The sequence below is a fragment of the Hyaena hyaena genome, unplaced genomic scaffold (assembly GCF_003009895.1).
Source record: "Hyaena hyaena isolate Hyena2069 unplaced genomic scaffold, ASM300989v1 scaffold_362, whole genome shotgun sequence".
Classification (NCBI taxonomy): Eukaryota; Metazoa; Chordata; class Mammalia; order Carnivora; family Hyaenidae; genus Hyaena; species Hyaena hyaena.
Window position 1 is genome coordinate 1,682,881 of NW_024080998.1, and position 12,830 is coordinate 1,695,710.

Genomic DNA, 12,830 nt, shown 5'->3' on the forward strand with positions numbered 1-12,830 from the left:
TCTATGTCTGAAAATGACATCCTAGGGACCCATGACTCACTGTGTGTATCCAATAGACTAGTACTCTTTACCAATCAGCTTACTTTTCCAAGGTAAAATCAGGGCCCAAACTTGGGGGAAGGGGACAGTAGAAGCAAAAATGTTGCAGAAAGAGAAGAGTTGGAAAGGTTTGCCCTTGGTAAAGGAAAAAAAAAAAAAAGGCGTTTGACAGCATTATGGAGAAGGGGGTGGTGAGAATCAGAGACATGGCAGACTCAAGGTTCTAGAAGCCAGGCTCTGGCTCCATGCAGAAATCACACTCACATCATCCAAAGCAGATTGGAAAGCATATGGAATTTGTTAGAATAAGCTGAAAATATAAATTGATTCAAGATAGACTTAGATAAATGTATTAGTCAACAGTCCATAGTGTATTAAGAAAAAAGATTTGGGGAAATTGGTGTCATATTCCTAACCTTTCAAGCCGTGCCATGGAGGGCAGCCATTGCATCTCTACAGAATCATTCTCATAAACAGAATTATTGGGTTAGGCTGGGATCCTATTGGATCAAGCCAGTGTTCTTTACTCTTATGGGTGGTCCACCACATTCCACTCTTGAGGAGACCTAAACATACTGTTTCCATAGTTTCCCCTGAGGAGAAAATCTCTAGTGACCTTTAACCAAATTCCTCTAGTTCCTTCCTCATTGAAGACAATTAATAAGGAGGCCACGAATTATCTTCAGTCTTATGCAGTTTGTTGTAATTTCCTGCTGAGTCATTTCTTTTCCTTTCTTTATAACATGAACTTTTAAAAACAGCTCTGTTGAGACCTAATTTATGCATTATAAAACATACTCATTTGAAGTGTATAATTCAATGGATTTTAGTAGTCACAGAGATGTACAACCATCATGGCAATCTAATTAGAGAACATTTATGTCATTCCAAGTGTGCCCATTAGCAGTCACTGCTCATCTTTCCTATCCCATTCCAGCCCTAGGCAACCAACTAATTTACTTTCTATCCCTAGAGGTTTGCAATACCAACTGTATTTTTAACACGTCTTCATTGATCATCTTGGCAAATCCTTAGTCCTCTCCTTGCATTTCTTTGACTGGCCCAGCATAGTTCAAGGTGGGAATATAAAGATGAATAAGAAAAAGTTCCCAATACCAGGAGAGGAAGATATCCTGGGGGCAAGGTCTTAACTTGGGGTCTAAAGAAGGGCCTCAGGGAGTTCACAAGAATGCATTACATTTTATGTGAAATTATATATGGACATATGTTCATTTCTGGGGAAGTGTTCACAGCATTGAGCAGAGTCTCAAGGGGATCTATGACCCTCCCAAAAGTGAGGAATCATTGTGCAAGATTTTTTGGATGAAGCCTGAAATTGTGCTTGTCACCCCACTATCACCTCAGCCTGTGGAGGCCATTTCCATGAGCACTGTGCTATCATTGAAATCTCAGGAAACATAAGAGCTTCATTGGATAGAGTCATGGGATGCCTACTTAGAACTTTCAAGGTGGTGCTCACCTTGTGGGCCATTTCTGAATTCAGCAGAGTACCTGCTTTTGCTTAATAAATGGTGACACTAGCCATGAGCTCACTTCTATTCACCTAGTACTGTTCGAGGTACTTCAACCTTGCTCGTGGCTTAGGAGGAATTCACAGCCTGTTGGATGTAGGGCAATCAATTACATGAGTAAGATTTCTGGATCTTCAGTCTCTACAAGGAAATAGAGACAAAGATCTAGATTTTTTTTGAATTTAATTTTATTCTTTGCAAATTGAATATTTGTGTTCAGGGTTTGTCTTACCCCCTCAATTTTCTCATGTATAAATCATGGAGGTGGTTCATGGACTACTAGTATTGAATTTCATGTGTGCTAATTAAATAAGACAGTACATTTGTATATAAATACATATGGTATACAGTCTCCTTCCCATCCAAACCAGTGACAAATGAAAAGACATTTACCCTTGTTTAGGGGAAAAAGTAAAAAGGAAAAAATGTGACAAAATTACACCAGAGTTGAGTATGTAGACAAAGGGGTTTTCATACTTAAGAATTTTTTTCTGCCAAGCAAGGTAATGAATGGGATTCAGAGAAATGATCTGCATATTTATTATTCAGAATCAGATGATGTTTATGAGTTCTAAGAATAAAAATGGCAACTGACAAACAGTTGTGTTTGTAATCTGCATATTTCCTTTGGCGAGGTTCCAGGATTTACCCTCATTTTAAAATACAAGGGTGTGAATATATTTTGCAACCATGGATATCATTTCACCAATGACCATTGAGCTCCTGGATCGCAGGGACAATATGGCAGGTCATGATTATTCTTTTCGTAGTAAGAATATGTGTGTTTTCTTTACAATGCATCTTTGTTTTCCATTATCTTCTGCTAAATTAAATCTAATTAACAAATGTTGAAGGGCTAGGAAATGCTAGACTAAACAAAGTTTAATATGTTTATCACTCTTGGGGTGCCTGGGTGGCTCAGTCGGTAAAGCGTCCGACTTCAATTCAGGTCATGATCTCATGGTTCGTGGGTTCGCGCCCCATGTCGGGCTCTGTGCTGACAGCTAGTTCAGAGCCTGGAGCCTGTTTCAAATTCTGTGTCTCCCTCTCTCTCTGACCCTCCCCTGCTCGTGCTGTCTCTCTCTCTCAGAAAAAAAAGAAAAAAAACATTAAAATATGTTTATCTCTCTATACATCTATCTCTATACATACCTAAATAGATACATATCTTTTGCCCTTACAAGTTTTCTCAGTGCCCTTATGAAAATTTACCTTGTGGATTTCTAAGAGGGAAGCCTCAAGAAGAACCATTTCATAGACCAGTGTTTTGTGAAGTACTCTTTAGGGAGCATTAATGTAAGCATCCTTGTTGGAATCTAAGATTTAAGATTTCATGTGCTATGTGGACTATATGATCTTTTAATTCTCTAAATCTTGAGAGTACAAAGTACTGATCATTCACGATGTTCCCTCAAATGTAAATGATAAACTGCTTTCTAGGAACATTCTTATTTTGTTTAATGCAACCTAGCCATACACCATGTTCTGATTTGTATCGCAGGATGGCTGACTTCAGGCTGGGGACACCAGAGGCAATAATGTTGGCATTTGGAAGGAGCAAGATGAGAAAATCTGAAGAACACTCCAACTCAGGAAGTTATCTGAAAAGATATCTTGGACTTTTACTGACTGGTGACACCATGCGATCTCCCTGATTAGACTATGGGACAGAGGATTTCCCCCGTGAACTATTTATTTCCTCCTCCCCAGGCTCTAGTTAGGTGTCACAAAGATTGGGTGATGTAGTTGGTAGTTCTCATGTATCTTTCTCTAGAGCCATTTATATATGAGTGAAGTGAAAGCTTTTCTGCATGTACTTGATACTCATTCTCAAAACTCAAACTTTACTTTTTTGTGAGAATATTATTTCAGTATTTTTATAAACTTTTGGTAGGGGAGGAGTCAATTTAGAGGTCTTTTTTTGTGTGTGCTTTTTGGATGGGACCAGGACTTGTTTTCTAGAAGGACACGGAAGCTCTTCAGATCCTGGAAGATGGTGGTTCTTCTAACCCAAGGAGATGTTTACATGTTTCTTACTGTACAGTTGCTATTATGATATGTAACAAGTCATACTTTTATATTCACTTAAGTCTTACCCATTCTGCATAAGGAAGCTATGACATAGCCATGAAAACTCTCATAATATTTATAATTGCCATGGGGGAAAATTAAGTATACTTGTCTCACCTGACTAGGTTTAGCTATCTTTCCCAAGACTAAGACTGTTAAGGCTGCCAGTAAGAAATATGGATAGTGATTACAAAATCAATTAAAATGGGGGGGGGGGTAAAATCTAGGAGAAAAACAAACCACCAAGCAAACCACTTAGTGAAATAAAAAACAACCAGCAGTCTTTAAAAAGCCAAAATAGTTTTAAGAATTTTATTTGTTACAAAAGAAACATTTTGGTGGTAAAAGAGAACTTTTGTCCTCTTAAGAAATCGCTACCCAAAATTAAATAATCCTAGAAATACAATCATCAGATATCCCTTTGATTAACATTTGGTTTCAGCTTTTCAGGTATCAGTATTTTAAATATCTTCCTTTGACCTAAATAATTAGACATGGGTCTGTTTTCTACACGATTAGAGGAGAGAGAACTTAGTACAAGGTGTTCAAATGTCGAGGTTGGATTAAGTCAGTGGGCGAGGGAAATGACCTGCCGCCTCGTGGTCAGAGAGAAACTGTACCCACAGAAGTGCCCTCCTCTGCATTGGGAGATGAAGTGTGTATACCACCGAAGACTGAATCTGTTTCTCTTAGGGGCAGTCACTTCAGTAAAGACATGCCCTTCTTCTCTCTTTCCATTAGGTAAAATTGAGGACAGTTCTACTCCTCAAACACTTGACCACCTGCTCCTGTGCTAGATACGCAAAGACAAGCAACACCTGATCTCTGTCCTACGGAGCTGAGAACCTGTAGGCCTTAAGGCAAGATGGTTCCTTAAAGCACAGTTCTAGATTTGGTAGAACTGACTTAATTGTGCCAAACAGACTGAGAAATCCATGTGCAGTAATACTGCAAATTAAATGAAGTTATTAGTTGAGGGAGCGTTGATTAAGCTACATAATAAGAGAACTCACTCACCATTGACAAATCCCCTCGGAAAGCAAGTAGCCATCCCTGTCGGCTCTGTGTATATATACTATCTATTCCTATTCATAAATGCAGTGAAATACATGTTCACAAAATTAAAAACAGAAAATGGCAATTTCAGTACACAAAACATTTCCTGTGTATGTTTTTTTTTAATTTTAAGAAAATTCGGAAGAAACTTGGATTATTCTTTTTCTTCTCAATTATTTTACTCGTTACTGAGTTTGGGTTATTCTTGAGTAATTCATATATAAGAAGAGTTTTATATTGTCAGCTTTCCTGTGACAAAGATACTAAATGTACCTCAAATTAAAAAAAACAACGAATACAAACAACAAAGAAAATAAAACAAACATATGTGTGTGTGTGTATGTAGACACAGACACACATGCATACACTCACATACACAATACTATTATTACTTTGCTGCAGAGGAAACTGTGTCCACAACGAAGCTACTTTATAATTTTGAATATATTATTTACTCACAAACAATGGTGACTCTGATGTTTCAATCTGTCAATTTCCCATAATCGGTAAAATGAGTAAATTAGGCAAACCCTTGGAGAAGCAAAATAAACTATTATGTTTGGTTTCTCCAGACCTTCCTTCTGTAGATTTGATGATCACTATCATCTTTTAGGTGAAAGGCAAAAGTAAAGCCACACTCTTAACAGTGACTCATATCAGGCACCAGGAAAGAATATGTGAGATGCTGCAATTCAGTCTTCCTAGAGGGATGTACAAATTGAATCGATGCTTTTTTTTAGGTCTACCTAACCAGAGGGTGGCCCTACTTGGTAGTGAACAGTTTTTGTTGAGTGGCTGCCTCCTGAAGCAATAATGTCCCCACCTGTCCGTGGTAACAGAGTCTTTGCTGTTTAACATCAAAGGCAGGATTCCTGCAGAAGGGAGTACCACACTGTTACTGATGGTAGGAACCTTAGCATTTCTAAAATAAACACACTGATTTTTGACTCAGGAGGTAAATTCGGTCAAATGAGGTAGTGTAGTGTGCCTCTGGCAAGCAATGTGCAGTCAGATTTAGATCCCGTTTCTGCCAGTTGTAGTCATGAGACCCTGGGCAAGCCTTGTACATCTATCTGAGTCTCAGTTTCCTCCTGTGAAAGGAGAGATTTCCCCACCTTCCTCAACAGACCTCATAGAGCTGTTGTAAATATCAGGTTGAATAGTATATCAGGTTGAACAGTATATGTAAAGACCTTATAAATAATAAGTTAATCTTACTGTGCAGTTAAGCAGGTTTCTTTTCTAAAATTGTCTGCAAGATCCCAGACTATATGTTTTCATGACTATGTACTTTGGAGGCTCTAAACCTAACATTTAATTAAATTCTGTATCAAAAAAGAATGATTTAAACAGAGAAGTATACATAAACGCATCTTCTTATTCCTGGCATGTGTGTGGAGGGTTAATTCTGGTCTGTTTCCTAACATTGGCTATTCTCTCTCTGTTTGAAAATAGGTAGACAAGATTAAGAAACCAAATGGGTAAAATGTAAGTAAGTTTAGAGGAACATAGGTCAACACATAACTATACTGAAGAATTTAGTGTAATAGAGGCCGACAAGAGGAAAACAATTAACTTTTAAAATAAATAGTATACCATTTATTTGATAACCAGAATATATTTAACAACTACTGGAGGTGGTAATGAGGAGAAACTACTTGGAATTTAAGAGTCCTCAGGAATAGCTTCCCCTAAATTGCATCCAAAACTTGTTTGCTGGAGTCTAGAGGGTTCTCAGACCTCAAACAAAACTACCTATTTTCTTTTTAAATGTTAATAACCCGTACTGAAAGTCACATCTATCCAGAAACTAAGTGACTCGCAGTTTATACAAAATAGCAAAAGGAAAGCATTGCTGGGGGGCATTCCGTAAGGCAGCTGGCCTGAACACTTCAAAAATAAACCGTCAGGGGACCAAGCAGTTCTGGATCAAATGAAACACATTAACCAAATGAAACACAACAACCAAGAGTGATGTTGTAAACCTCCATGGGACTTTATCAAAAAATAAATAAAGCAGACGCTTTGCGGGCAACAGTTAGGGAAATTTAAATACAAATCACAGCAGTCCTGTTTATCTGCAGTTCAGGTTTCCATAGTTCCAGTTACCTGCAATTGATACTATTTGAAGCAGGTGATTCTCCTGACCAATTGTCAGAAGGTCATAGGTCAATAGTAGCCTAATATGACCCGTGCATCACAACACTTAACCTCACTAGCTTGCTTCACTCACCTCACTTCTCCTCACGCAGGCTTTTTGTTATCTCACATCATCACAAGAAGACCAAAGGTGAGTACAACACAATAAGATGTTTTGAGACACAGGGGCGCCTGGGTGGTTCAGTCGGTTAAGCTTCTGACTCCTGATTGTGGCTCAGGTCATGAATTCAGGGTATGTGGTTTTGAGCTCTGCGTGGGCTCCATGCTGATAGTAGAGGCTGCTAGGAATGCTCTCTCTGCCCCTCCCCCACTTTCTCTCTCCCTCCCCCTCCCCCTCTCTCTCTGCCTCCCCCCGTCTCTCTCTCCCTCTCTCCCCTCTGTCTCTAAATAAATATATAAATAAAAACTTTAAAAGATGTTTTGAAAGAGAGCTGATAGTCACATAACTTTCATTACAGCATTTTGTTATGTTTTTTATTATTAGTTATTGTTGTTAATCTCTTATTGTGCCTAATTTATAAGTTAAACTTTATCATAGATAGGTATGTATGTAGAGGAAAAATCATAGCATATATAGGGTTCAGTATTATCTGAGGCTTCAGGCATTCTGTGGGGGTCTTGGAAAATATACTTTCCTGATGGAGGGGGACTACCATATGTTAAATAACTTGCTGAATGAAAGTTTATTCACTTCAGTGTGAAAATGATTTCATGGTTATATAAGAGAATGTCTATTTTTAGGAGGTGCCTGCTTATGTAGTTAGAGATTAAGTATCAATATTGCTATTTACTTTGGTTCAGTGAGGGGCGCCTGGGTGGCTCAGTCGGTTAAGTGTCTGACTCCTGATTTCAGCTCAGGTCATGATCTCAGGGTTCCTGAGTTCGAGCCTCAACACTGGGCTCCGTGGTGGCATTGCGGAACCTACTTGGGATTCTCTCTGCTCCTCCCTCACGCTCTCTTTCAAAAAACATTAATAAAAAGTCTTTAAAACAGTTCAGTGAAAAACAAGTTTTTGTGTAGAGAAAGTAAATGTGGCAAGATGGTGACAGTGGTTAAATCTACGTAAAGGATATATGGATATTCATTCTACTATTAAGCTTTTCAGAAGTTTAGTAGTTTAAAAAAGCTGGGGGTGGAGTGGGGAAAGAAATCATTACTTCTAATCTTGCTGGAAATCATTTTAAAAGCAACAATGAGACTAAAAATGAAAAGCAAGCCCCATTGGCAGAGCAACCAGGAGGTATCTGAAATCCTAGGCCCAAGAGGAAAGATGGCCAAAAGTGTCAGAGGCTTTCAGGAAGACCTGGGGAGAAGTCCCTATAGCAGAGGGGTTATAAACAAACCAACACTGGCAGCTGCAAGCACCCTCTCAACACAAAAGGCACGTTCTGAAGTGAGTCTCCTCAATCCTTTGTTCACAAGGAAAGGAATGCATGTACCAGCCAGTGTCCGGAACCTCCTGCACGTGGTTTGTTCCGAGAAACAGAAGCAGAGCACACAGACAGGGAATATTTGCAAAGAAACCATCCGTCTCTACCACAGCCGGCTGTTACAGTCCTGTGACAAAACAAAATAAGAAAGATCCACAGTTGCCAGTCCTTGCCAATTAGCCTTTGCTAATTGAACTTATGAGCACAGCCCTAGATCGTGACGAATTTCACCTGGTCTGGACCTTATCCTAGCTCCTTCCCTACATGAACTTCCCATAGATTTTGGATACAAGTTCAAAGTTACAAACAGTTAAAACAAAACCCAAGGCATACCAGAGGGGAAAATAAGGATATAGCTAAAGAGATGTCAGGAGACCTCTCACCCGAAAGCAAGCCCACCAACCACACTGTTAAAGAGCAGATGAAAATTGTTTCTCCATGTATTAAAGACACTTAATGAATTCCTGGTCACAGAAACCGTGATCATGATAAATGCTTAGCGTTGTTTTAAGCTACTAAGTTTTAGGGTATTTTGTTACACAGTAGTAGAGAGCTAACACTATATCCCACTGGGCAGTTCAACCCTAACATTTAGATTATCTTCTCTACTGTACAGAAAGAAGTTTTTCTCCCAGATAGAAATTGTCTGCATCTTAGTAAGTTTTCTTCAAGTTAGTATCTGGATCCAAATCCATAATAAATAGTATATAGCAGACAAAGTTCTCTTCCCCTAGAAAAGAGTTTCTCAACCTCTGCTTGACTGACACTTGGTTCCAGATGATTTTTTGTCGGGATGGGGTGGGGGCTGTCCTGTGCATTGCAGGGCATGCTGCTAGATGCCTGTGGCACATCCACCTCTCCCTTAAGTTGTAACAACCAAAAATGTACCCAGACATTTGCACATGTTCTCTATGGGCAATAATTGCTCTTGTCTGAGAAACTCTGCCCAGAATTATTTGGAGGTCTTGCTTCAACACATGGCTGGGCCCCATCCACAGAGTTTCTGATTTTTCTGGTCTGGGGGAAGGCCTGAAAACTTGCATTTCTAGCAAGTACCTAGGTGATATTGGTGCTAATGCTAGCTGGGTATTACACTTGAGAATCACTGCCCTAGAAAGTCAGATGACCCTTATGTACACTTGTTAGATACTACTCTGAAATGAGACCCAAAGGACGTGAAGCCATCTTTACCCTTAATTCCAGGTTTCCAATGACTTTCTTAGTAATTCTAAAGAAATAGAAGGTGAAAACAATTCTGAATAGTTATAAAGGTAAACATTGGAACAAAACTCTAAATCTTTCTAAATACCCAGATACAAAAACCAAAGCAAAGAGACCTTGTAACTTTTTTTGAAATTTATTTTTTTAAATAGTTCATTGTCAAGTTGGTTTCCATATAACACCCAGTGCTCATCCCCACAAGTGCCCTCCTCCATGCCCATCACCCCCCATTCTCTCCATCAGCCCTCAGTTTGTTCTCAGCATTCAAGAGTCTCTCATGGTTTGCTTCCTCCCTCTCCCCCACTCTTTTTCCCCTTCTTCTCCCCCATGGTCCTACATTAAGTTCCTCCAAATCTTCCTATACGTGCAAACCTATGGTATCTGTCCTTCTCTGCCTGACTTATTTCACTCAGCTTAACACCCTCAAGGTCCATCCATGTTGCTACACATGGCCAGATTTCATTCTTTCTCATTGTCATGTAGTATTCCATTGTAGAGATAAACCACATCTTCTTGATCCATTCATCAGGTGATGGACACTTAGGCTCTTTCCATGTTTTGGCTATTGTTGAGAGTGCTGCTGTGAACATTGGGGTACATGTGCCCCTATGCATCCAGCACTCCTGTATCCCTTGGGCAAATTCCTAGCAGTGCTATTGCTGGGTCATAGGGGAGTTTTATTATTAATTTTTTGAGGAATCTCCACACTGTTTTCCAGAGGGGCTGTACCAGTTTACATTCCCACCATCAGTGTAGGAGGGTGCCCGTTTCTCCATGTCCTCGCCAGCATCTAGAGTCTCCTGATTTGTTCATTTTAGCCACTCTGACCGGCGTGAGGTGGTATCTCAGTGTGGTTTTGAATTTGTATTCCCTGATGAGGAGGGATGCTGAGCATGGTTTCATGTGTCTGTTGGCCATCTGGATGTCCTCTTTGGAGAAGTGTCTGTTCATATCTTCTGCCCATTTCTTCACTGGATTGTTTGTTTTTCGGGTGTAGAGTTTGGTGAATTCTTATAGATTCTGGATACTAGCCCTTTATCTGATATGTCATTTGCAACTATCTTTTCCCATTCCGTCGGTTGCCTATTAGTTTTATGGATTCTTTCCTTTGCCGTGCAGAAGCTTTTAATCTTGATGAGGTCCCAATTGCTCATTTTTGCTCTTGATTTCCTTGCTTTTGGGGATGTGTCAAGTTAGAAATTGCTGTGGTTGAGGTCAAAGAGGTTGTTTCCTGCTTTCTCCTCTAGGATTTTGATGGTTTCCTCTCTCACATTCAGGTCCTTTATCCGTTTTGAGTTTATTTTTGTGCATGGTGTGAGAAAATGATCTAGTTTCATTCTTCTGAATGTTGCTGTCCAATTCTCCCAACACCATCTGTTAAAAAGGCTGTCTTTTTTCCATTGGATACTCTTTCCTGCTTTGTCAAAGATTAGTTGGTTGTATACATTTTTGAGTCCAATTCTGAGTTCTCTATTCTATTCCATTGGTTTATGTGTCTGTTTTTGTGCCAATACCATACTGTCTTGATGCCAGCTTTGTAGTAGCGGCTAAAGTCTGGGATGGTGATGCCTCCCATATTGGTTTTCTTCTTCAATATTACTTTGGTTATTCGGGGTCTTTTGTGGTTCCATACAAATTTGAGGATAGTTTGTTCTAGCTTTGAGAAGAATTCTGGTGCAATGTTGATTGGGATTGCATTGAATGTGTAGATTGCTTTGGGTAGTAATGACATTTTAACTGTATTTATTCTTCCATGAGCATGGAAAGTTTTGCCATTTCTTTGTGTCTTCTTCAATTTCCTTCATAGGTTTTCTATAGTTTTCTTCATACAGATCTCTTATATCTTTGGTTATGTTTATTCCTATGTATTTTATGTTTTTTTTGTGCAATTGTGAATGGGATCAGTTTCTTGATTTCTCCTTCTGTTGTTTCATTGTTGGTGTATAAAAATGCAACCGATTTCTGTATGTTGATTTTGTGTCCTGCAACTTTGCTGAATTCATGGATCAGTTCTAGTAGGCTTCTGGTGGAGTCTGTCGGGTTTTCTATGTAGAGCATTCTGTCATTTGCGAAAAATGAGAGTTTGACTTCTTTGCCAATTCTGATGCCTTTGATTTCCTTTTGTTGTCTGATGGATGCTAGGACTTCCAGCACTATGTTAAACAGCAGTGGTGAGAGTGGACATTCCTGTCGTGTTCCTGATCTCAAGGGGAAAGCTCTCAGTTTTTCCCCGTTGAGGATGATGTTAGCTGAAGGCGAGTCATAGATGGCTTTTATGATGTTTAAGTAGGTTCCTTCTATCCCAACTTTCTCTAGAGTCTTTATTAAGAAGGGATGCTGCATTTTGTCAAATGCTTTTTCTGCATCTATCGATAGGATCATATGGTTTTTATCTTTTCTTTTGTTGATGTGATGTATCACATTGATTGATTTGCGAATGTTGAACCAGCCCTGTAACCCAGGAATGAATCCCACTTGATCTTAGTGGATAATTCTTTGTATGTGCTGTTGGATTCGATTTGCAAGGATCTTGTTGAGGATTTTTGCATTCGTATTCATCAAGGATATTGGCCTGTAGTTCTCTTTTTGCTGGATCTCTGTCTGGCTTGGGAATCAGAGTGATGCTGGCTTCATAAAATGAGTCTGGAAGTTTTCCTTTGATTTCTATTTTTTGGAATAGCTTGAGAAGAATAGATATTAATTCTGTTTTAAATGTCTGGTAGAATTCCCTAGGGAAGCCACCTGGCCCAGGGCTCTTATTTTTTGGGAGATTTTTGATAACTGATTTGATTTCCTCACTAGTTATGGGTCTGTTCAGATTTTCTATCTCTTCCCATGTGAATTTTGGTAGTGAGTGTGTGTTTAGGAACTTGTCCATTTCTTCTAAGTTGTCCAGTTTGTCGGCATATAATATCACTGTTGGGAATGTAAATTCGTGCAACCTTGATGAAGACCATTTTGGCAACATCTGACAAAATTCAACATGTATTTTCTTTTTGACCTAGTAATTCTGTGTCTGGGAATTTATCCTAATATGATGATGATGATGATGATGATGATAACTTGAGCAGTAGTAGCAGCAGCTAAAACAACATTTACTGTATGTCAGGCATTTTCTAGGTAGTTTACATAGGGCCATTCATCAAATCTCTGTAGTATCTCAAGCTCTTACCAAGGAAAAACTTGAGCCTCAGAGAGCTTACGTAAAAGGCCCGAGGACACACAGCTAGTAAGTGGTGAAGGTAGGCTTCAAATCCCAGAAGTATGTGTCCTGATTCCAGGCTCTTACTTGTGACCTCTCAAGATCTACTGGGACACAAG

The 12,830-nt window shown here is 39.3% G+C and overlaps 1 protein-coding gene across 5 annotated transcripts in view; it reads left to right on the forward strand.

Moving 5' to 3' along the window:
- Window positions 1-3,908, forward strand: part of RASGRP3 (RAS guanyl releasing protein 3) — a 103,001-nt gene extending 99,093 nt beyond the window's left edge. For all 5 annotated transcript variants that reach the window (XM_039250315.1, XM_039250317.1, XM_039250318.1 and 2 more), the window contains exon 18: window positions 3,073-3,908. In XM_039250315.1, coding sequence (XP_039106246.1) covers window positions 3,073-3,081 — 9 coding nt within the window. In that variant the 3' untranslated portion in view covers window positions 3,082-3,908. The remainder of the gene's footprint in view (window positions 1-3,072) is intronic.
- Window positions 3,909-12,830: the final 8,922 nt, after the last annotated feature.